Below are 24383 nucleotides of genomic sequence, written 5' to 3' on the forward strand. Positions count from 1 at the left end.
AGAGGGCCTAACATGCACCCCATGAGATAATTTTGTCAAAGATTTTACTAAGATTTTATTCATAATTTGCCTTTATGATTCATGATCAACCTGGTCAAGGTCGGTGTGGCAGACTTCACACACCTTTGAGAACAATGTAGAGAACTATCAGGCATGCATTTACGATAATGTGTGGACAACATTTTTTCGTGAGGCGCATGTTAGGCGTGCAGGCTAGCACTGAGAATTTCTTGGCAGAAAAACCCATGTTTTTTTGACCCGACTCAGGAATCGAACCCAGGATCAACGACAACCACAGGCTTGGTCTACACAGTCGAACAAGCTAATTACTAAACTAACGAAGCGATTAATATCTATATTTTAGGCGGTTATCTGAGTGTCTCTATATAATATGAATATTAATATTTTTTTTAACAATAAGTTACTAACCTTGGTAAATATTAAAACAATCCTTTTCAATAATGGCGATAAGCCAATATTTGCATTTTAACATTTTCAACTAAAACAAAAGTTGAACAACTTTGAAAACTTTCTGACGGCACAGGTAGGAAACACCTCATCACTTCACGATAAGTTTAATCTTTCACTGTTAACATTAAAGTATACACATCGTTCTTTGCATCACTAATAAAATCTTAATTGCGTTTGGTTTACCACCACAAGACCTCAAAAGCATCACTATATTTCTTTACATAACAATTCACAAATAAAACCACAATAAAACTTGATAAAACTTCCAACTGATAGCTTTAGCTGACAAACTTGAATAAGATAGATCCGACGTAAAATGGGTGCGCACTGGTTGGAGCCACAGACCCTTGCCGTAATCATAATCTTTGCGTTGCCGAATGCCGGCAGTGCCATAAACCATCCATTATCCATAAACCCATGTGCAGATGTGCAGTCTGTGTATTACTTTACGCTGGGACTTCGTCTGGGTTGGCGTTTGCTGGCGCGCGTGCGATGCCTTTTTGGAGTGTTGGTTTTTGTGTTTCACTGCCGGTGTTTTTTGATGGTGGGACCAGAGATGTGCTACCTAAACTAGATTGTGCACTGAGGCACCAAAAACGAGCCTATTGAGATAGCGTTAAATTGGATTGTGTCCCTTTCTATTAGGGTGACAACACGATTTGATAATGTAAGACATTTGACGGATTATATGAGAATAGGAGAGGATGAATCATCATGATAACCCATCGCCGCTCACTACTGAGCACGGGTCTCTTCTCAGAATGATAAAGGTTTAGGCCATAGTCTGCCGCGCTGTAGTTATAAAAGTAGAGAAATTCAATTTTTTTTTGTTCTGCGAAAAAGTACCAGTCATGTTAAGTATGGGTACCTATAATATAGGTAAGTAAAATTATTTTGTATAATCTGGTGCATGTGTTTAGGTCCTAAACAGTTTTAAGAAGTTCGTAAGCAAGGCATACTTTTGAGAAAATTGATGGTACAGCGTTTCTTTTTAAAAAAAATTCAGTGCACACGAAGCCGTAGCAAAATCTTCCGCTTTAAAATGCATTCCGCAAACTGCCGAATATTTGGTGATATTTCCTGGAACGACAGCGATCCATTTTTGCCTTAAGTCTTCATTTTTGAGAAATCTATCGATAAACAGAAAAAAACACTTCCATTAAACAATCAAATTATGTTTACCTTACTACTTCTGTATAGTATAGTACAGAATGTTCGCCATATTGTTTTGCTTGACATCCAGTGTTGTCATCCTATTAATTTAAAAAAATATTTATAATACTTTTTAAACTAAATGATATTTTAATGACATTATAAAATAAAGATAACGGTATGAAAATTACTGCGAAAACAAAAGAAAGTAATCTTGTTGTTTGAAATTAAATAAACAATGAATAAGAACTTTGTGAGCTACATCATAATTCGTACCATAGAAAATATTTTTTTATGCTTGCAATCCATTAGACAGTGACACAATCCAATTTATAGACCTCTCGCTCGGCTCGTTTTTCCGCTTAGCATAATTGTATTAGAAATTGGACTTTATGCTAATGCAACAGAGTTTATTTTTGCAGGGAATTAAATCTGAAGTGCACAATCATGTTTAGGTAGCACATCTCTGGGTGGGACTGACTAGAAAACGCTCTGGGGGCGCCGCGCGTGTGTAAGTTATAAGTTATTCTATGTTATTAGTGTAATAATGTTGGTATTAAAGCGATCCATCCATTTCATACGTTTGGATGCGACGGGCTGCTCAGGAAATTCTTTAATTTGGTTTTTCGCCATTTGTAAACTAATACGACAACGTAGGTTTGTCATTTTATTTGCGACAATGGCAGTATCATCCTCATAGGTTTATATGAAAATCTTTACTTGAAAAGGTCCAGTTTAAGAAATTAGCTCTAGTATCGACTAATTTGTAAAACCAGTTAAAAAAAAGGAAAACTTTGAGCTGAAAATAAAATAAAATGCCTTGATGTTATTGGTCTGTGATGCCTTAATGCCTATTAACGAATAATTAAAAGGGCTAGAACCCAGAGCCGTAAAACCAGTTAATAAAAAAATACTAATAGGGACTAAGAAGGCATAGAGATAGTATAAGCTAAGAAAGAGATAACTTGGATCTTGGATAACATCATAGATAATACATCTTATTATAATATGATAACATGTAAAAAAGTATTTCGTCTGTGTTGGTGTTAGCGTGGTGTTAGCTGGCGGGCTCGCTCTGCCTTTTTGGAGTATTTTTTTTGTTAAAACTGACTGAAAAGCGCTCTAAGGGGGTGCCGTGCGTATGTTGGCGAGCGCCGGTACAGACAGGGTCCATACTTGTATAGTTTCCCTAACTTGTTACAAATAACTACAAACTTGACATTGGCTAAACTTTGTAAAGCCAGACGAGAGAGAAAAAAAAACATGTAAAAAAAAGTACTCTGTGTTCAGTACCTACTTAGATAACAATTGATTTTTTGTTTCTGGTCGGTGTTCAGAATAATTTATTATTAAAATATACTCCCTTACAATTTTGTTACTGCCGCAAAATATAATGCAGTGCTTTGTACCTTTCTGTGAGAACACCTCAACTGCAAACGGGGCTAAATCTGACGCAATTACTTTTCACAAGTAAGCATATTGTTTTGCTATTTGCTACATATACATAAAGGTAATAAGGTCACAAAATAGTGGTAGCAAGTAACATACTACTCTCTAACGACTAACGGGAGAGTGGTAGTTATGGTTTTTATGTACCAACACTATTTACGTCTCTATTTAATTAAGAATTATAATTAAAGTTTAACAACCCTTTATCATTTGTAGGTATCTATCCTCAGTTTTGTGTAAAATACTATGTAAATACAGGTAGGTAGGTATGACTACTCGCTTCCCGCTGTCTGTATTTATGTATGTACTTAAGTTTGAACGCATAGATCTTATAAACTACGCAACGGATTTTAATGCGGTTTTCGCATAATTTAAAGGAAGTTATAATGTGAATTAAGTCAGAAAAACCCTCGGTGGTATCGAGCCTGACTCGCACTTGGCGGGCCGCGGGGGACTTAATATGTTGTGATGTTTGATACCTTGGCTTATATTATTGCAACTTTTGTAGGGATGATTATATTTCATAGGGTTCTGTACCTCAAAAGGATAAAGAAACCCTTGCAGGATCAATAAAATTCATTATTTGTCTGTCTGTGTGTCTTGTCTGTCAAGAAACCTATAAGGAACTTCCTGTTACCTAGAATCATGTTTGGCAGGTAAGTATACCTACCGTATTAAAACACATATAAAGAGAAAAATCTGAAAACGGTTTCATCACATCACAAAAAAATTAAAATGTGCTCAGAAAAAAAATAAGTAGGTACTTAAGTATTTTCAATTTTCAAAGTAAGATAACAGACTACTATACAGTGGGGTATTATGAAAGGGCTTTACCTGTAAATTCTAAATCAGATATTCATCTAATTGTCATTTTGTTTTTAAAATGTCAGAAAAAATACTTTTCCCCTACCTTATCTTGGAAGTCTACCATTCAAAAAAATCTGAAATAATAGTTATATAATAATGGTTATAGTAATTATTTATTTATTTCACTGGAAAAATAGAACCAACACTCTAACTGTCATAGTTTTTTGATATCTCTAAATACCTCTAATATTATAAAGAGATAAAGTTTGCTTGAAGGGGGTAATGTCTGGAACTACTGAACAAATTTTGAAAATCCTTTCACCAGTAGAAAGCCACATTATTCCTGAGTGACTATATTTTAGCCTGAGTAGGCTATATTCTATTTTCAAAAAATTTAAGATCCCTATGAAAATTGTAATTGTAATCCATGCTAATAATAAGTAATTAATTGTACAGATTTCCCTCCAAATCCATAGTCTGCGCTGCCTGGCTCCAAGCTATCGGTAAAAAGGAATCTCAGTTGCCACATGGTGCAGTTGTTTGCTCACAGCATTTCCTAACTGAGGACTTTTCTGTATCAAGGAATGGTTTAAAGAAAATACGGCTCGGAGCTGTCCCATTTGTGCTATATGATAAACCATTCTTTGATATGAATCAGAACCCAGCTCACTCAGATGGAACAGCAAAATTAGATATTAAATGTGAAATTTCTGATAATGTTAAAATTAAAAATGAGCGATCAGATGAGCTTGATGAAAATAATGAAACATTTAAGCAAGAATTGTTAGATTCAGACTGGATGGAGACCTGTGATAATGTCTATGATGTGCATATTGGAGTATTTAAGGAAGAAATAACAGAGCATAGATCAGAAACTGTACATTTGAGTGAAAATTATGTTTGTACCTCAAATTCAGATGTAAATTGTAAAGAAGAAATTTTAGAATCACAAGAACAGAAAGAGCTATCTGAAGATGAAAAAGTAATGTTTTGGGACCAAGGATATAATAATATGATGATAAATGTTAAGGTGAGTTGCCTCCACATAAATATGCAGTGTAAACTTTATAGGTAGGTAAAATAAAACTTTATAGGTATTCAAGGCCTCCAGGCTCATAATGTTGAATTTGTAATTAAGTTTTATTTTTCTTTTAAATTCAATAACAGTTTACAGAATTACAAAGACCTACTAGGACTTCCCTCGTTTGGGCTCGAGCAGAATACCAGTGTTGTGGGTTCATTGTTTATCCACAACATTCAGCTGAGTTTCGGGCCTTTTCGTTGGCACAACACATAATATACAAGATTTTAAGGCGTCATCATTTGTAATTTATCTTTTCGTGTTTTACGTTATGTGTTGGTTCAACTAATAAAACTAATTCTATTCTATAATTCCTAAAATGTTGAATTTGCAAAATGTTGAATTTCGGAGTTGCAAAATGTTGAAGTTTAAACATAAAAAGGAATCGAAGGCTTTGTCATCAAAGTTGTCAGTTTTTGTGATGGGGGCTATGATAGCCCGGATTTCTGAAAAACTAAAGAGTTAGGAATATCCAATGGCAAAGTTAAGTTTGTACCTGAATCCAGTTTATCTTTTCGTTAGAGAACTATTTACATACCTACAACATAATACAGTATCCCCCCCACCCCCCTTAAATCAATTCCTCAAACCAAATCTTTTGTTTGCAAATTCAATATTTTGGGATTCAACATTTGTGAATTTGAAATTCAATATTTGGCGAATTCAACATTTTGCAATTTCAAAATTAAACTTTTTTGCGAATTCAACATTTTAGGACTCAACATTTTGCAAATTAATTATAAGAATTCAACATTTTGGGCCTGAAGGATTGAAGGGGCCAGGTATTTTATTGTGTTATAAAGAGGGAGAATAAAAGAATACCTACCTACCTAACAATGTAAACCAAACAAACCTTAGTAGTTTCCAGGATTTAAGGAGTTTGTTGTTTAATAGAAGTTACTTCATGGTGGGTGATGGTTAATAAAATAATAAGTAAAAAATAATTTTGTTTCCAGTTACATCACTGTGAGTCTGAACCATTTTTGTCAGCAGACTGTGCGCATACTCTAGGTAAGTACTGCAGGTACCTGTTGAAGTCCTATAGCCCAGTCAGACTTGCAGTAGAACAGCTCACCCCTTGCTACACATGATGCAGATTTACTCAAATCAAATCCGAGAATATTGTCAGTTAGCAACTTTCAGCTTTTATATTAAAAAAAAATTGAAAAGAAAAATGATACTGACTTGAAAAACCACAAGCACTAAAAAGTAATAAATAATTTTTGTTTAGTTACACATGTAATGTACCTAGGTATGAAGTCGAGCGAGCATGATAAAACAAACAAAATTAGAAATCCAAATGTGAAGCTCGCCAGACTTCATACCTAGGTACATTACACGTGTAACTAAACAAAAATTATTTATTACTTTTTAGTGCTTGTGGTTTTTGAAGTCGGTTTTATTTTTCTTTTGAAAATTTTTTATTTCACAATTTTTAGTGGCCCTCTGTACTATAAAATGCTATGCCCAGTTAAAACCTACCACAAAACCAGTTTACTAAGCTATTACACTGATCGCGAGCAATTTGCCCTTATCCATTGATGAGTTCTGTTCTCCATCTCCGAAGATATTCATCAGATCTTCACCAAATTATTTGGGACCACCTGCACAGTATACCCTCAAACAAAAAAAAATTCCAAATCGGTTCAGGGGTCTTTGAGTAATCGACATACATTAAAAAAAATAAAAGATTCTGACGAATTGAGAACCTCCTCCTTTTTTTGAAGTCGGTTAATAACAAACGTCTGGCCCTTAAGTGCTCTTAGTGCACTAGAGATAGGCCTTTCTGGTGTTTTATTTGTAATTAAAGTTTACCACGAGCGGTCATTTAAATAGGCACATGAAAATTCACTCTGGTGAAAAATCTTTCTTTTGTGATACATGCCAGAGTTCCTGGAAAGGTAGTTTAGATGTTCACATGAAAAATCACACTGGCGAGAAACATTTCTCTTGTTCCATTATTTGACTTCGTCTCATTGCATTTGATCAACTCACCTTTTTTTTTGTCAGGCACAACTTCGTTAAAGAAATGTAAGACATCCGAAGACAAGAGTATGGATAAAATCTCTTCAGTGAAAGAAAACAGCTCCAGTCAACAAACTCCAGCGACATTAAATAAAGTTAAAATTCACAAAAGGCATATCAGAAATCCCACAAAAACTCACTCCCTTAAGAAACCTTTCCCTTGTGATATTTGTGATAAGAAGTTTTACTCAAAGTCTAAGTTAAATATTCACCTGGGAAGTCACACTGTTAAGAGACTGTTCTCTTGTGACACTTGCAACTTCAAATTTACAAGGAGTGCCAATTTAAAGAAGCACATGAAAACTCACTCCCTTGAGAAACCTTTCCCTTGTGATATTTGTAAAAAGAAGTTTTACTGTAAGTCTAATTTAAATATTCACATGAGAAGTCACACTGGGGAGAGACCTTTCTCCTGTCATATATGTCATTACAAGTTTACCACAAATGGTAATTTAAACAAACACATGAAAACTCACACTGGTGAAAAACCATTCTTTTGTGATATATGCCAAAGTAAGTTTTCGTGGAAAGGTAGTTTAGATGTTCACATGAAAAGTCACACTGGCGAGAAACCTTTCTCCTGTTACATTTGCAACAACAAGTTTACAACGAAAAGCAATTTAACGGCTCACATACAAAAACACTCTGGGGAGAAGCCTTTCTCTTGTAATATTTGTGAGAAGAAATATTTAACAAAGGGGAGTCTAGGTGTTCACATGAGGAATCACACTGGTGAGAGGCCATTCTCTTGTGATATTTGTAATATGCAGTTCGTGACGAAGAATCAATCACAGAGTCACAGAAAAACTCAGATGCACTTAAGTAAGCTTAATAATTTAATAGAAATTAAAGAAAACTGAAAATGTTATTTTAGTTAGTTAAACATTAGTTCCCTGATTCGATTGATAATAAGTGATGAATACTGTAGTAGGTAGATATCATTACCTTATTGACTGTAAGACCTACTGTCTAATGGTTTTAAATTTTATCTTGTCTGTACCTACTCGTCTCACGCGGAAACTACTGACCACCTGCTGACGGATTTGAACGCAACGTGGTATACCTACTTACTTACCAATGGGTTATACCCACTCCCCAGATCAACATTAGGATCGGTTTTATTCCGAAAAACAATAAAGTTCATTTAGAGTAGGACATGATCCTTCAGGCCCAAAATGTTGAATTCCTAAAATGTTGAATTCTTATAATGTCGAGTTTGCAAAATGTTGAATCTTAGAACTTTAGAATAAAAACCCGTAGAACCTTAGAACAAAAAAAAGAAATCAAAGACTAGACATGTGTAAGTAATGCGATTGATGCATTACGCGTAATATTACCCGACCGCGTACTGTAGCATTACATATTACACGACAAAATCAAGCATTACACATCACACTAAAACATGACGCGGACAGCGTTTCGCGCTCGCTGCCTACTGACTGTTCGGTCATGTCATTCGGCAATCGGCATATCTCGGTGCGTGGTTTGAGAATCGTAAATTGTGCTAGTGAGAGAGAGTGAGAGAGAGATACTCGTGCTTCATATCGGTTGCGCGGCCAGCCCGATTTTATATACTGTAGTCTGTAACTGATGCAATAAGGTTTACGTTTATTTGGCTCCGCCAAGGTACTTAACTTAGCTCTTCAAAAATTCATGAATTCTTTGTTTATATTTATTAGTAATTATTAGTATTTGACAAAGCGTGGGCGGTCAAGGACATTTTTCACTTATTACGATAGGGTTCAATGAATATTTTTAAAATGCCAAATCGTAATTCGTAGGTAATCCATGTATATTGCCAGTCCTAAGCCTGGTCTAAAGTATGAAGGGAAACCAACTTTATTTATTAACTAAAATGACCGAACGGAATATTGGCTAGCGGTATAATGTAACTAGGTGCGGTAGTGCGTACATCGAACGTAGTACGTATGGCGGCGGGGCATCCCATCACTCGATATCTCATGTAATGTAATAATACATCCGAACATATTTTCATTTCATTACATAGCGCACTATTTGATAGGTGCCAGGTGGCCGTCACTAGCGCGCCAGCTCGGGCACGCTCGGGTGATGTTCGGAGTGATGGTAAAATGTAATATTACTTAGTACGAAATGTAATGCCATATGACATCACTTTTTAAAGTACTGTTGACTTACCGTCAAAGTTGTCAGTTTTGGACCATTTTTTCGACGGGAGATATCTCAAAACCAAACGAGGTAGAAATATCCTATATATAGCAAAGTTAAGTTTGTCCCTAAATCCAGCTTATCTTTTCATTAGAGAACTAACTTTTTAAATACCTACCTACAACTCTGTACGGAACCCGCGGTGCGCGAGTCAAACTCGCACTTGGCTATTTTTTCTGTTAATTACGATTAAGCATACCTATGCGAATTAAAAGCTTACTTAGCAAATAAGTCCGTATAGTTTTATTTTCTCGCTACACCCTTCAACTACCTACAAGGGGGGGGGGGGATCTAAACACCCCCCCCCCCCCCCCCGATATCTCAGGGGGTTATCTTTTCATAAGAAAAAACTGTTTCGATTTTCAAAGTAAGATAACTATACCAAGTGGGGTATCATATGAAAGGGCTATATCGTCGTCTTAGAGTGAAAACCTCGGGAATGCATTTTTGCTTAAAATTTTATTGCGTTTCTAGGAAGAAAACCTCGCAACGCACATCCTGATCTGACTAATTTGTTCATTCGATACTCGTAACGCCATGTGACATTAATGTCACAGATGGCGTTACGAGTATGAGAAACTCGTAAATACTCGCTTCTGTTAGTTACAGCACGCAGTTTTTTCTTCCTCCTGAAAAGTTACTTCTTTTACACTTACGAGGTTTTCACTCTAAGCCGTCGATATCTGTACCTACAATCTAAAACTCATTTAATTATGAAGTTTTTGATTTATCGTGCAAAATGGAAAAATACCCGAGTACGGAACCCTTAGTGCGCGAGTCTGACTCGCACTTGGCCGCTTTTTTCTGTGATGTTACCACAAATTCACGGTTTTCGGATTTATTTCTTTACTTGTGCTATAAGACCTACCTACCTGCCACATTTCATGATTCTAGGTCAACGGGAAGTACCCTATAGGTTTTCTAGACTGACAAAGTGATCCTATAAGGGTTCCGTTTTTCGTTATGAAGTGTAGAACCCTAAAAATTTACACTACTTTCACGAAAGATGTTATTTACCTTTGTTACCCGTTATCTGCCAAAGCCAAGATGATCGAACCTTCATAGTCGCCGATCGTACCTGTGTTTAGGAAGATGCGCATACAAAACTTTCAGCTTTTATAAAATATAAGGTCAGGCCCTCACTGGCTCTTAATCCATACCTACCTATATGTGCCTACATTCTAGAACAGCAATGAAAAATCCTTTATTTATAATTTATTTAATATATTGTTCTAAAATTGTACATTCACGCACAGACACACAGTAAACCGTATTTTCCAAATAATTTAACATTTCAGTCAGTTTCCAAAAGTATGACAGAATTAATTAGTAGGTAAATCATGGTTCTAATTTCTGATCAGAGTATTAGAAGTATGAAGGTCCAAGTGGCTTTCCTGTAACATAATATTATAATATAAACTAACATTGAAATAAAATTTTTGATTATAACATTTTATAAACAAAACCAAGCAGAAAAAAAACCAAATGTAAATGAAATATTTATTAAAGAAAATAATACTTGACTTTTAAGTCAAAATTAATAAATCTACAAAGTTGTATTGATTCTTACAATATAAATCAGATGATTACAAAATACCTATTATAATAGAAATAGAATAAATCTACAAAAAAAGGATCTTACAAATTATAGCTTAAGTTGTACGTTTCTAGGGAGAGCTAAGTCTACCCAAAATTTAGCCATGTAAGAAGGTTCTATTGTTTAAAGTAGTTCAAGTAAATGCAATAAAATCACAAAGAGGACTTCTTAAAATCTGCTAATAATCATTTCTTTAAATATGCTCACATGAATAAAGTTTGGGAGAATGTTGTTGGAGACTTGTGTTATCATGGTAACCCCTCAAAAAAGCTAAAGAGCATGACACAGGATGTCATAGTCACCAAACATTCTGATTCACAAAGGGGTTACAATGAGAACCAAATTACACTAAAAGTTGTATGACGAACAATCGTGATTACTGGTCGGAGCCCTCTTCCTCTTCTTCATCTTCTTGCTCCTCTTCAGAGGATGCTGCATCTTTCTTTGGAGGAGCTGCATCCTTGCGCGGTCTGCCACGACCTCGCCCTTCACCTGAACCACTCTGAAATAAGTAATAAGGCTATAATGTGATTCATAATTATTTTATTTTGATGTGGCATTTCTCACATTCAGATTATACCTTTGCTTTAGGGGCTGCTGCTTTCTTCTTGGAACCCTTAGGTCTGCCTCTTCCTCTTTTAGCTACTGGAGCCTGTTCATCATCAGATGAATTTTTGGATTCCTTAACCTTAGCTGCGGCTGCTGGAGGTCTCCCTCTTTTCTTGGAATCTCCTTTAGTGTCCTATAAAACAAATAATTATGTGATTTATGAAATAGTTGAAGCCCAATAATATTTTCCTATTGACTTTTGCTTTTAAAAACATGTACCTATGTAGGCCTATTTTGATAGGAATATTATACTAATTTATGGGTGCCTATCAGAATGAACATGTTGCAAAATGACGATATAACGTCTTGATATCCAAACGCCATAAAAACTAAATTGACATGAATGCTAAATGCCCTAGATGCAAATCATCTGAATCTTAGAATGTAATTCAAAATACTCTAGTAGCAAATAGTCTAGACTTAAAAATACCAGTCATCAAATAGACAAGAATGTTGAATGACATAGTAGCAAATCGTCTGGATCTGAAAATACCATAATTACTATATAGACATGAACGCTAAATGCCCTTACATACCTTGTTTGTTTAATTAAAAAAATAGTAAGTAATAAAAAAAAACTAACCGATTGTGTGCCATTAGATTTGGGTCTACCACGTCCTTTCTTCTCTACTACTGTTGATCCATCATCAGACATGTTAGTTAATTTAATATACACCTACAAAGGCAAATCTGAAATAATGAATTCCACATTAAAATTATTGAGGCTACCATTACAAAAAAAAATTACCCCACATACTAAGTAGATCTGTCTGAGTAGACAAAATCAAATAATATTATTTGGGTTCCATTTAAAGTAAAACAAACTAGAAACATAATAAAAGGAGGGGTAAAATACATGAAGAGAAAAACAAAGGAAAATCTTAGTTAAAATAAACAAAACCATAAGTCATTAGCCTCTGAGACGCCAACGATATAGTTACTTAAACCGTACACACAAACGTTCCTAGTAAACTACAATCTACTTACTTAATTACAGTCAATAATTTTAAATTATTTATATTTACGGCGAATTCACTGAAAATTCTTTGCGCAAACAATTTCTATAACAGAGACCCCAAGCCAATATAAATGGAGTCTGCCATTAGGTAATTATGGAATACAATGTTGATTTTACTCGTGAACTACAGAAAGAACAATTTTTTGATAATTAACTATGAGACACTCATTACTTAGAAAGTAAATCTATAAATTATCGTAATAATATTCACCGTACTTACACGATTGTTTACAGCCAACGATAAAGCAAAGGCCAAAAAGAAAATTATGGCGGGCTTGGGGCCTGGGAGCACTAGCCGCTAACCGGTGTTTATTTGGCGTCAGTATAGAGGGCGCCAATGTTATGCAGAGGCCATAGAATTAGAAACTATGCTAGAAATACAAAAACTGTCACTAATCACTATTGTTTGCAGTCCGTATAATATTTTTTTAGATGTTGTAATGAAAGAAATTATTACTATTTTTTTTAAAAGAATATTAGTCATTTTTTTTAATCATGACTAACATTCCCCTATCCCCTCCAACTAAGCGTTAAGCTTGTGCTAGGAGTGGGTACGACAATAGTGCAACGGGTGGGGTTTGAATTGAACACAGGTTTGAACCTGCAACCTTTCGGTTTTCAGTCCACTCCTATAACCGTTGAGCTATTGAGGCTATAATTATAAAAAAGTAACGCTAAATTATAAATATACATAGTATCCTGCCGATTGCATTGCATGCGATTATTATTATTATTGTCATGCAAATAAACTGCAGGGCGATCGGCTAAAAATGTATCAATCATTAAAGGACAGCATCAATGTCAAAACATGGTATTTAGCCAATGGGATTGGCCAAAAACCATGTTTTGACATTGATGCTGTCCTTTAATGATTGATATATTTTTAGCCGATAGGCCCCCTGTTAAAACTGCTCGATTGCAGCAGAATGACAGCTACAATGTCACGATTGTAATCACCTCTGATTGGTTGACGCGCGCTCACTGTTGGCTACAATGTATTGTTGCAACAAGTAGCCAATGATAACAATTGCGATTATAATAATGATTGATGCAGGTTTTACGGAATCGACCTAATTACCGATCTAGGTAATTACATCGGTCAAGACAGTGTGGCGAGTACCTAGATAAGTAAGATGAGTACCTACAGTGAGTAAGTACAGTCAGGCCACACGAGTATACATCCATACAGAGGGGAAGCTTCCTAATAACGAATTCGAATTTTATAAGTACCTATTCTTATAGGGTTGTCACCTGTTGCAAATGTAAAATTAAAAAAATATATATATATTATATAGTAGTCAAGATTTGTATTAATAATTGTCTTCTTCTTATTTTATTTAAGATGCATGAGACGGGTTTGCCCGCGAAATTCAAAATTAATTTGGTTTTTCGCAATTTATAAACTAATTCGACAAAGTAGGCTTATTGCATTCTAATTCCGACAGTGGCAGTATCATCTTCACAGAATTACATACAAATCTTTAGTTGAATATTTAAGAAATTAGTAGTAGAAAGTAGGTTGCAAGTCCCTGGCCTATCAATGGTTTTTATGATTCTTTTTCGATGTACAAACAGGAACGGCTTGCCTAATTTCTTTTTCAGTTATAATTTGATAAAACTTACTCGATTTTCAACATAATATTCCCCAAACGAGAATATTTTATTTGCTGGCAGCCTTTGTGCTACAATTGCTACATAACCAAAAAAAAAACAATCTAAAGGGCACAGACAGCATTTTTCTGCCTATGGCAGCGAGCTATGCGTTCAGACTTCAGAGATATCCCTGATAATTTTATGGAACGTTCGCTGGAAAGTTCCTCATTGAGATTTTACTTGCTGGCAGCCTTTGTACTACAACTACTCCCTTCTGTCAATGACATTCAAGTGCCAAAAAAGCCTTGTCGTACTGTGGAGCACTGTAGAGAAATGTAGTGATTTCATATTATATACCTACCAGGTACCAGGCAGGCTAAGCTTTCATAGAGAGCTATGTACTTTTGTATGGTGATGAAGTTAAAATTATATCTCTATGGGTGCGGATATGGGGCACAGTAGCATCCACAGACTCACAAATCACAGTAAAGGTGAACGCACCAAATTCGAGCCGAACAAGTCGAAAGAAACGAATTTTAGAATTCTGTATAAGTAACTAATAGGTAGTTATATGAAATCTCAAAAAACTTTGCACACATCGGTTAGGTACATACTCTTTGCCAAAAAGTATCTCTTTGGTCTGTGATGTACCACAGATAAATAGAGGATGTGCTGTACAGTTGGTAGACTTGGAGCATAGCAAATAGGTACCACATAAAGCTCATATACCTAGTAGATAATAATTTATGGAGCATAGACTATCACTATAGGTTTGCTGTTTGCAGTTGGACTTCGTGTGTGTTGGCGTTTGCTGGCGTGCGTGCTATGACTTTTTGGAGTGTTTTTTTTTTTTTGTTAAGAGTGGCTGGTTTTTGTGTTAGTTGGTGTTTTTTGGTGGTGGAACTGACTGGGGAGCGCTCTTAAGAAGCGCCAAGCGTATGTTGGCGGGCGCCGGCGCAGACGGAGTCCATACTTGTATAGTTTCACTAACTTGAAAATAACTACAAACTTGACATTGGCTAATCTGAGTAAAGCCAGACGAGAGAGAAAAAAAAAAGGTTTGGAGTTTGAATATGACTTATGACCAGTTACGTAGTAGGTAACTAATAGGTACCTACCTAATCTGTGCTTATGACGGCGGATGCTTATGACACTCCATCATATTCCATAATTCTAAATAACCTTTTTATTTATTTTCTGGTCGGTTGTGTTTTCTTTAATTAGATTGTGTCCCGTTTCGTCCGACGCAAAGCTGTCGAAATATTAATTAATTGGTATAGGTAATTAATAAGTATGAAGCCACCTGTTGCACCAGCAAAGGAGGATTGCTGCAACAGTGGCTGCAATCCTTGTATTTTGGATGTATATGAGAACCAGTTAAAATTATACGAAAAGAGTCAAAAACAAGGTGATAATTCATTCAGCGTTACGGATTATGGTATCTCGCAACTTGAATATAAGAAATTTTATCTCTGTAATATCATACAAGTTAGCAACACACAAAAAATTCTTTTTTTTCAAAAGTCAAAACATGATCAATGTCAGCAAGTCTGGTGGAAACCTGGTGATCACTTTCTCCTTAAATACACTTCCGTTAATAATGAATCTTGTACAAGGGCATATACCCCCATTAAATTAAAATTGCATGGTAAAGAACAAAGTTATGATTTCCTTATATTATTAAGAAAATACAGCAAGGGATTAGTTTCTAATTATTTGTTTAACTTGACCATTGGAGAAGAAACTTTATGGAGAGGGCCATATGGTTCTTACAAGATACAAGCAAACAAATATGTTAGAATAATAATGATTGCACAAGGGACAGGCATAGCACCTTTTATATCTATTATTCAGAATATATTAGACAATGAAGAAGATATGACTAGAATAGTTTTATTTTATTGCTGTAAGGATACTGTTGAAATTTTTCTCAGAGATGAACTGTATGAATTTAATTCTTTCTGGAACTTTTCATATAAAATTTTTTTGAGCAACAAACTCATTGAGAGCTCTGATGAGAATGCAATGAATAGAAAATATAACGAACCAATTGTAAATAACAAATTTAGTATTACAGAATTGGACAATTTGATACCACATCTTAATGATCAGTATCTTCTTTGTGGTACAGTACAATTTATGAAAGAATATGAAGCTGTTCTAAAAAATGGAAATTATTCTGATAATATTTTCCTGTTTTGAATAAAGAACAATATATACATTCCAAATGGATTGTTTTATCAGCTCAACATTTTTGTTCTAAAAGGACTGTTAAGTTGAGTCACTACATCTACAATAGTAGCAGCTTGTCAAATACATGTATTTAGTGCATTTTATAACTACATTTTAACAACACTTGGAAAAAGAAAGGAAAATAATATTGAAATTGAATTGACAAATAATAAGAATGAGAAAAAACTTATTTTACTACATTAATTATTATTATTATTTTCCTTGTCAATTTCTAATTGAACCTGTGAAGATGATACTGCCATTGTCGGAATTAAAATGCCATACGGCTTCTTTGTCGTATTAGTTTACAAATTGCGAAAAACCAAATTAAATTTGAATTTCGCGGGCAGACCCGTGTCATGCACCATAAGTCTGGATTGTTACGGCTATACTTATAGTTGATGTGTTTAGTGACGTGTGTAGCCATAACAATTTATACTCATAACTATTGTTGTATTGGAGCATTGGGCATGCCAAACCGCACGCCAGCCTGATCAAAATGTTGGAAAAGCGCGCTATCCGTAATCCCGGGTACAGTTTGTACTGGACGTCGCAAACTTTAGTTGGTTTCAGTTTCGAGCGGTCGTGGCTAGGATTCTGGGCTCAGTTCACGACTAGCCTCTCAGAGCCTCAGAAATAGAACCATAAATTAGCACTGCACTGGTAACTCATATTATTTATCGATCGGCCAAATACACGCAGTCCGTCTAGTACCTATATCGATACCGAGTGGCGAGACCCGGTACAATAATAGTAAATAATCGTCTCGTCTTCGTAAAGATGTGTAATACGGCATAACATAGAAACAAGTTGGTTGTTGAGCTGAAAGTTGGCACGTCTGTACATAATATAAGACTTGTGCCAAATGACTCCCGTCTAGACCGATGATAAAATTTAAAATATTTGATATGGATTTTTTTCGCGCCGGCGCGAACGTCGAACGGACGATCGTGATCGTGCTTTTTGCACTGGCTAGAGAAATTTAATTTTGTACATTTCGTAAAACCAAATACGTGTATAGTACAATGGTTAAATATTGGAATATGAGATAGTGATAAAACAGGGATTCTTGGGATTTCGGAAATATTATTTTTGGTGTAATAATGTGTTTTCGTGAATAATATTTTATTAATAAGTATAATCGGAGAACGAAAATGATAATGTTATAAATAGCTAATTAAGAAAAAAATTGCAAAGCAGAATGGGATCCATCGTTTTAAAAAGCTTGTCCATTCTCTTGGGAATTTTCTTTGTATTTGTGGGTACAACTAAGTTGTCGCCAATTATTTCAAAGGAATTGCATAAAGATTTGGTAAGTACCTACTTATAATTTCGCATGCGTTACTGTCGAGACAAAATTAAAAAGATCGCAAGATGCATTAAGATTTTTGTTGCGGAGCAATGTGGCTTTCTATTTTGGTATTTGGCCTGCCGCCTAATGCCCAGCGATACTGCCTTGCTGCGACAGTGAGACGTATTCTAACGTTAACGTTCTTTACAGCAGGCAATTGTTATGTTATAGGCATTTGATAACTGTTTAAATCCATTGAGCTTATATAAAATATTCCATAATTTTATTTTTGGTAATAAATATAGCTACCCGACACTAAAATAAGTTTATTAGAAAAATCGACAACCTCCCTTTTGCAGTGGTGAGCAATGTGGCCTTATACGTAGACTGTAGGTCCGATTCCCAGCAGGGCCAAATCCGATTTTCATCCGGGGCTGCAATATCCTACCTAATATACATATAGTATGGCATAATATTATTGTAAATGTTTATTTTAACGAGGACCGAACTGACAGACTTTCTTCTTCACGAAAACACTAGGCAGGGGTAGGATAGATAAGCATGGGATGGATTGGAATGATCAGATTAGTCTAGTGTAACACTTAATAACTAGAGGATGCCCGCGACTTCGTCCGCGTGGATTTCGGTTTTTAAAGATCCCTTGGGAACTATTTGGTTTTCCGGAATAAAAAGTTGCCTATGTCAATTGCAGGGACACAAGCTACCTCGGTTCTAAATTTCATGCGAATCGGTATTTAGGAATCCCGTGGGAAATCTTTGATTTTCCGGGATAAAAAGTAGCCTATGTCCATCTCCGGGATATAAGCTAACTCTGTACCAAATTTCGTCAAAATCGGTTAAACTGTTGGGCCGTGAAAAGGTAGCAGACAGACAGACACACTTTCGCATTTATAATATTAAAGGATAGGATGGCTGATTGTATTGCCCAATAGAATTTAAGTGTTGGATATTTATGTTCTAATCTAACCTTAACCTATAATTTTTTTTTAGAGGAAAGAATATGTGAGATATGCGAAAGTCTTTCCATTTTCGGAAATGTTGGATTTTAAACTACCGTCGAAATGGTATCGCAGGACGGTTGGCGGCTTAGAAATATTATTCGGGCTGGCGTTGGCAACTATACCAAGTCGTGAGTTGATTTTTGCACGTTAATAAGGTTTTTTTTTTATTCACTATAGGTAAGCGCTTGACCACAATCACACCTGATGGAAAGTGATGATGTGGTCTAAGATGGGACGCGTTTACCTAGAAGGTGCCTATTCACTCTTGTTTTAAAGATACCCGGAAAAAAACTGATCGCGGAAGAGTATTCCAAACCTTAGCCATGCGTATGAGGAATGAAGACGCAAAACGTTTCGTGCGTGTAGATGGAATGTTGACGACATAAGGGTGGAAACTCGCCCGACGTCTTGCGGTTCGGTGGTAAAATGGTGAAGGGGGGACAAGATCGAAAAGTTCCTGTGCACACTCTCCAAAATATATCCTATAAAACACCGATAAGCCGACGACCTTACGGCGCTGATCGAGACTTTGAAGTTTCGCCAACAAAGGAGAGTCTTCGCCTATAAGTCTCCTAGCTCGACGGTCAACGGCATCCAGAGCCGCTAGTTGGTACTTAGCGGAGCCATCGTAGAGGTGACTGCAGTACTCCATGCACGACCTGACTTGTGCTTGATATAAAGTAGTCAGTTGGCGCGGCGTGAAGTACTGCTTGACCTTGTTAAGAATGCCTAGTTTTTTTGCGGCGGTCTTGGCTTTGGCTTCGATGGATCTTCCGAAGTTGATGTTAGCCGAGACGTCGAGACCTAGGAGATCTATGTGATCAGTGATGTTAATAGATATATTCCGGAAAGTGGGAGTCAAGGTAAAAGGACTCCGTTTTGCTGTAAGTAGACACGCCTGCGTTTTGGTAGCGTTAAACTCTACCAAATTGGCATCACCCCAATCTGAAACGTATTTCAGGGTAGAGTTTAACCGCAGTACCATTGCCTCTCTGAGTTCATTGATTGAGGTGTGTTAAGTGGAGGGCGGAGGTGGTGAACTACCCGTGCTTTCCGACCCTTAGCTATTAATTATATCGAATTGTACCTATTGCGTTAAATACGCATATAATAATATCGCTTGGTTACCTATTATAAACTTCGTCCGCGTGGTTTATGTTTATTAAAAGGTAGGTAACTGACAGAAAACGCTTTCGCATTTATAGTAGGTACGATGTATTAGTTGAGAGTTGAGACTCCTGGGCATTTTGATCCATTTATTCTTGTCTTAATTCAAAACAACACAGCTGCTACTGAAAATAGTTAAACAGGTTCCGATAGCAGTAATTTTTGTATGTTCTTAGCAAAGGGTAAATAAATATTTAAGTAAGTCATTATTTTCTATTACAGATAAGGTAAAGAATACAGCCAACGTTGGGCTAGTATTTCTTATGATCTTGGCTGCATATTCTCACGTTATGGTTGGCGATCCCTTCGACCGATGCGCGCCAGCTTTGGTTTTCTTCTTCATGCTCACCGGAAGACTTGTAGTCTGGTAAGAACTGGACCGTGGTTATAATGTTTTATGTATTTGCAGCGCCTTTTTTAACGTTTAGGATATTGTATTTTATAGTCAGTCTTATTGTATAGACCTCACTGAAAATGTCAGCGCAAAATAGCTGCATCCAGTCGGTCGTATTCTGATCGTAGGCTGCATTGACGTAATGTATATTGCTGTACACTGAAGATTCTCGTCAAATCTACTTTGATCACAAGATTTTCATACCGGCTGACTGGTGTAAATATCTATTAAACACCAATCAATGCAAAGAATTTATGCCTTCAATCCTAATGGATTTTTCTAAATAAAAAACGAGTCCTTAAAATAACCGGATAGTAACCAAACGCCTTGACCAATTTTTACGAGATGTAAACACGAATATCGAAATAAAATTAGTTCTATTGCATGAGATTGGCAACCAGCCAAGAATTTGGGATGACGAATCGCTTGTCGCGTAAATAATTGAGCACATATAAATTCCCGCGTAGGTATACCTACCGTAGATCTTGTATAGATGTATACCATAATCAAAAACATATTTTATTATTTCAAAATAATTTTCTAAAAAAAAGGGGAGTTTACTTAGAGTCAATATATTATATATATAATGTATATATTGATGGGAAATTTGATTCCCTACAAAAAGTTTTACGAGATATATTGCAAAAACAAAAGAGGTGCTCTTTCACTCTTATCTTCAATTTCGACCCTCTAATTTTGGCGGTCCTAATAAATATAATAGCATTTTTTCTCCTTATATGATCCACTGAACGATTCCTGCAATACAAACCTGTGAACGTCTTAGTTCATTATTACCTTGTTTTTTAGGGTTCTGTAGGTACCTTAAAAGGAAAAAGGAACCCGCATAGGATGACTTTGTGGTCTGTCTGTCTTGTCTGTCAAGAAAACCTATAAGGTATATCCCATTGACCTAGAAAAAAATTAAAATGTGTTCATGAACTAATAAAATTAGTATTTTCAAAGTAAGATAACTATATCAAGTAGGATATCATTTATGGAAGGGCTTTAGCTATACATTCTAAAACAGATTTTTTTTAACGCATAGTCAACAGTTTTTGATTTATCGTGCAACTTTACCAAATAAAACTGACTTATTTACATGGTTTTTTATATAAACAATTATAAAACTTTACAAACAAGTTAGTTTTGCGGTTCGATAACAAAAGTGATTCTTACGTACGGAAGCCTCGGTTCGCGAGGTGGACTCTAGAGCTTTTAGACCTAATAAGTTGTGATCATTATATCAAAATAATTGTACCTAATAGGTTTTTTTTTTTAAAGGTACCAAACCAGCCGTCGTGAAGAACTAGAAAAGACAGCCGCAACACAGAATGGCAACGGTTTGAAGAGGGAGTGAAATACATTCTCGAGTCTGGTAGCAGTTTTTTGATATAATTAACAAAAATAAAACCAACTTGCGAATAGCACAAATGACAAGTGAAGTAAATTAACATTTAAATTATTTATTCAAAATATTTCTGTGATTATTGCTAGCCATTATGTCAAAATCAGAACCCTTTTTAAATTATTTGAATAATTCTAGCACTTTAATCAACCTGGAGTACATTAATTTGTCTAATAAAATAAAAGTTTTAACGTTAGGTACCCACATAGAAAGGATACCATAGAATTCGTACCCAAAAGTGATATTAATTTAAGCTATAAGTATTTAAGATTATTTTGTGTGATTGTGATTTGTGAGCGTAGAATGTGTTAAACTTGTGTAACTATACTTGGATACAGTTAAATAGAAATTAGCTTCTCAAACTGCCACTTTTCGGTAGATTAGAAAGTATGTTGTATGTATTTTGAATTACGTATCTACATAAATAGGTATTCGTACATGTTTTTGCTCAATTGTAATGTTCAAAATATTATCTATCTAGTAAAATAATTGGAAAGAAAATACAATTTATTTCGAGGTTTGTTACCATAAAAGAAATAGCTTTTTATTCACACCTTAGGATGGCGATACCTCACTATGTATTATTGTGTGATGTGAATTGTGTAAAATGCATTTTTGAGAAAAGACTCGCCATATTCTATGTATCAATTGTCATGTCAAAAGTATGGTTTACCCTTAGAATAAGGATAAAATCGTACTTTTGACATGACACTTGACACACCGAGCGAATATGGCGAGTTCTTTCTCATTATGCACTATAAGTTCTCACATGTCTTTTGTTGTAGTTCAAAACAATGCCCACAGTAATTAACAAAATGCTTTTTAGAAAACGACAAATCGCAATATCTGCTTAACTAATAGAACTGCAAGATGTTTTGAAAGTCGTGTGTGAAAATCACTATTACATAATTATTTATAAATAAAAATGAGCACAAAAATATATAGTTTTATTTATTGCGTTAATTAATACAAAAATGAATTAAAGTTACTGTAAATCATCCAGGGTTTGTAAATACAAGATTAGTCTTTTGCTGCTCCCACACAATACACATTATTGGTAATCCAGTGATCTATAGGACCATGGGCATTTTGGGATAACCCTCAACAGTTAGGAGTTACTTAATTAAAAGATATTAGTGTATTCCATTTCATAAAACCTAGTTCTATAGCAGCTGAGATCGAGGGTGAATGTGGGTGTTTTGAATTTATATGTGAAATGATCTCTTATTTAATATTCTTAATTTTTTTTTAATATCAAAAATAAGAATGACAATGTATAGGCAAAACGAAATAGATTAGTCACATATTTTAGTACATAAAAATATAAAACAATAGATGATGCCCGGGACTTCATCCATGTGGATTAAGGGGTTTTGAAAAATTCCGTGGGAGCTTTCTCTAGGTAGAACCTAGAGCAAAAGTAGCTTATGTCTGTCCCTGGAATGCAAGCTTGCTTTTGTCAAAATTGGTTTTACGGTTGGGCCGTGAAAAGCTAACAGACAAATTGTACTTTCGCATTTCAAATACTATTATTATGCATGATTATTCAAAATTTTTTGGCAAAATTAAGTCGCACGTGCCCAGGGGTGTTTATTGTGGCGTTTGGTTTGTGTCCAATAACCAAAATTCTAGTTTGGTATTTGAATAATTCAGTTTTGCTCCTATACATATTAATATTACCTTTATACCTCTACTAATTATTATCTCCTAAACTAATAATATTACCTTTTCATGGCCCAACTGTTTAACAGATTCTGACGTTTAAAACAAAGATAGTTTCCATCTTGGGTTAGAACAGGGGTAGTCAGCATTGCGTACCTAGGCTATTTTTGTCATGGAAAAACAGAGTTCCAACCTTATTTTTAAAAGAACTAAGTAAGTTGGTACAGAGTTAGCTTGCATTGCATGCCGGAAACAGATATAGGCTACTTCTTATGCTAGAAAATAAAAGTTACCAGGGGATTTTTAAAAACCTAAACCCACGCAGACGAAATCGTGAGCATCATCTAGTCGAGTAGGTACGAACTAAAGTACAAAAATCTTTTGATTTGAACCTATCTAACGTTTATTAGGGTTCCGTACCCGAAGGATGCAAACGGGACCCTATTACTAAGCCTGTCCATCCGTCCGTCTATCTGTCAGTGAGCTTTAGGTATCTCGTGAACCGTAATAGATAGAGAGTTAAAATTTTCACAGAATGTGTATTTTTATTGCCGCTTTATAATTTTTTTTTTAATTATAAAATTTTAGAAAGAGTAAAATATTTTAAAGCGCCATCTAATGGCAAGCACCTGTTGCTAATCGAAGACGAAAAAGGTTAAGAGGTTTTTTTTTAAAAAAAAAAAAAAAAAGGTTAAGAGTCAAAAATTTCAACTCATCACGGTTAGATAGATATCTTTACTAGTTTTGTATCTCGCCGTTAGATAATGTTATATATTTTTTTCGGTTCGGTCCTTTCAAAAGTAATATTTCTTGTACGATTGTACGGAACCCTTCCTGTGCGAGTTCGACTCGCACTTGACCGATTTTAATAATTTGCCCATGGTCCTTTATAATCATACAAAATAAAGGTTATAACAAACTAGCGCGCTTGTCTGTGTGGATTTAAGTTCTTAATAATCCTGTGTAAACTAAAGATATTCCGGGATAAAAAATAGCTAGAGATTTCGTCAAAATCTGTTAAGCGGGTGAGCCGTGAAAAGGTTCCAGACATACACTTTCACATTAATTATAATATTGGAATGAATAGTATATATTATAGATGTGTGCAATTAATAATAATATGGAGTATGGATTACTAATAAAGGAAGGACCACAGAATAAAATAAAATATAACTATCTTTATATATAGGTATACCTTTTGTTTGGTACTACATATATTAT

General features: G+C 35.2%; 5 protein-coding genes across 11 annotated transcripts in view; 3 read left to right on the forward strand and 2 right to left on the reverse strand.

Annotated features, from left to right (window-relative positions):
* Positions 1 to 845, reverse strand: part of LOC123867158 (afadin) — a 65923-nt gene extending 65078 nt beyond the window's left edge. For 5 of the 6 annotated variants that reach the window (XM_045909055.1, XM_045909059.1, XM_045909057.1 and 2 more), the window contains exon 1: positions 430 to 842. The gene's annotated coding sequence lies outside the window, so the exon portion shown is untranslated. Of the gene's footprint in view, positions 1 to 429 lie in introns of all 6 variants that reach the window. The other variant, XM_045909060.1, reaches the window with a different exon arrangement.
* Positions 846 to 2940: 2095 nt separating this feature from the next.
* On the forward strand, positions 2941 to 8635 carry LOC123867173 (gastrula zinc finger protein XlCGF57.1-like). The gene is made up of 4 exons (XM_045909093.1): positions 2941 to 3093; positions 4336 to 4909; positions 5917 to 5971; positions 6971 to 8635. Exons 1-4 carry the CDS (start codon positions 3017 to 3019, stop codon positions 7843 to 7845), a joined length of 1581 nt encoding a protein of 526 aa, XP_045765049.1. The 5' UTR covers positions 2941 to 3016; the 3' UTR covers positions 7846 to 8635.
* A 2023-nt stretch (positions 8636 to 10658) lies between these two features.
* On the reverse strand, positions 10659 to 12754 carry LOC123867188 (high mobility group protein HMG-I/HMG-Y-like). Of its 2 annotated transcripts, none has more exons than XM_045909117.1 (4): positions 12617 to 12754; positions 11962 to 12068; positions 11350 to 11511; positions 10659 to 11271 (listed from the first exon to the last, which is right to left on the reverse strand). In XM_045909117.1, the coding sequence occupies exons 2-4, from the start codon at positions 12031 to 12033 to the stop codon at positions 11146 to 11148; spliced, it is 360 nt and encodes a 119-aa protein (XP_045765073.1). In that variant the 5' UTR covers positions 12034 to 12068; positions 12617 to 12754; the 3' UTR covers positions 10659 to 11145. The 2 variants fall into 2 exon arrangements, with proteins under 2 accessions (XP_045765073.1, XP_045765074.1); XM_045909118.1 differs by lacking the exon at positions 12617 to 12754 and adding an exon at positions 12366 to 12384.
* A 2381-nt stretch (positions 12755 to 15135) lies between these two features.
* Positions 15136 to 16419, forward strand: LOC123867184 (NADH-cytochrome b5 reductase-like). The gene has a single exon (XM_045909112.1). It carries the CDS (start codon positions 15283 to 15285, stop codon positions 16189 to 16191), a length of 909 nt encoding a protein of 302 aa, XP_045765068.1. The 5' UTR covers positions 15136 to 15282; the 3' UTR covers positions 16192 to 16419.
* A 256-nt stretch (positions 16420 to 16675) lies between these two features.
* On the forward strand, positions 16676 to 22430 carry LOC123867187 (novel acetylcholine receptor chaperone). Its single transcript, XM_045909116.1, has 4 exons — positions 16676 to 17533; positions 18524 to 18662; positions 19924 to 20068; positions 21377 to 22430. Exons 1-4 carry the CDS (start codon positions 17423 to 17425, stop codon positions 21450 to 21452), a joined length of 471 nt encoding a protein of 156 aa, XP_045765072.1. The 5' UTR covers positions 16676 to 17422; the 3' UTR covers positions 21453 to 22430.
* The last annotated feature ends 1953 nt before the right edge of the window (positions 22431 to 24383 follow it).

Source organism: Maniola jurtina, chromosome 7, assembly GCF_905333055.1.
Source record: "Maniola jurtina chromosome 7, ilManJurt1.1, whole genome shotgun sequence".
NCBI lineage: Eukaryota > Metazoa > Arthropoda > Insecta > Lepidoptera > Nymphalidae > Maniola > Maniola jurtina.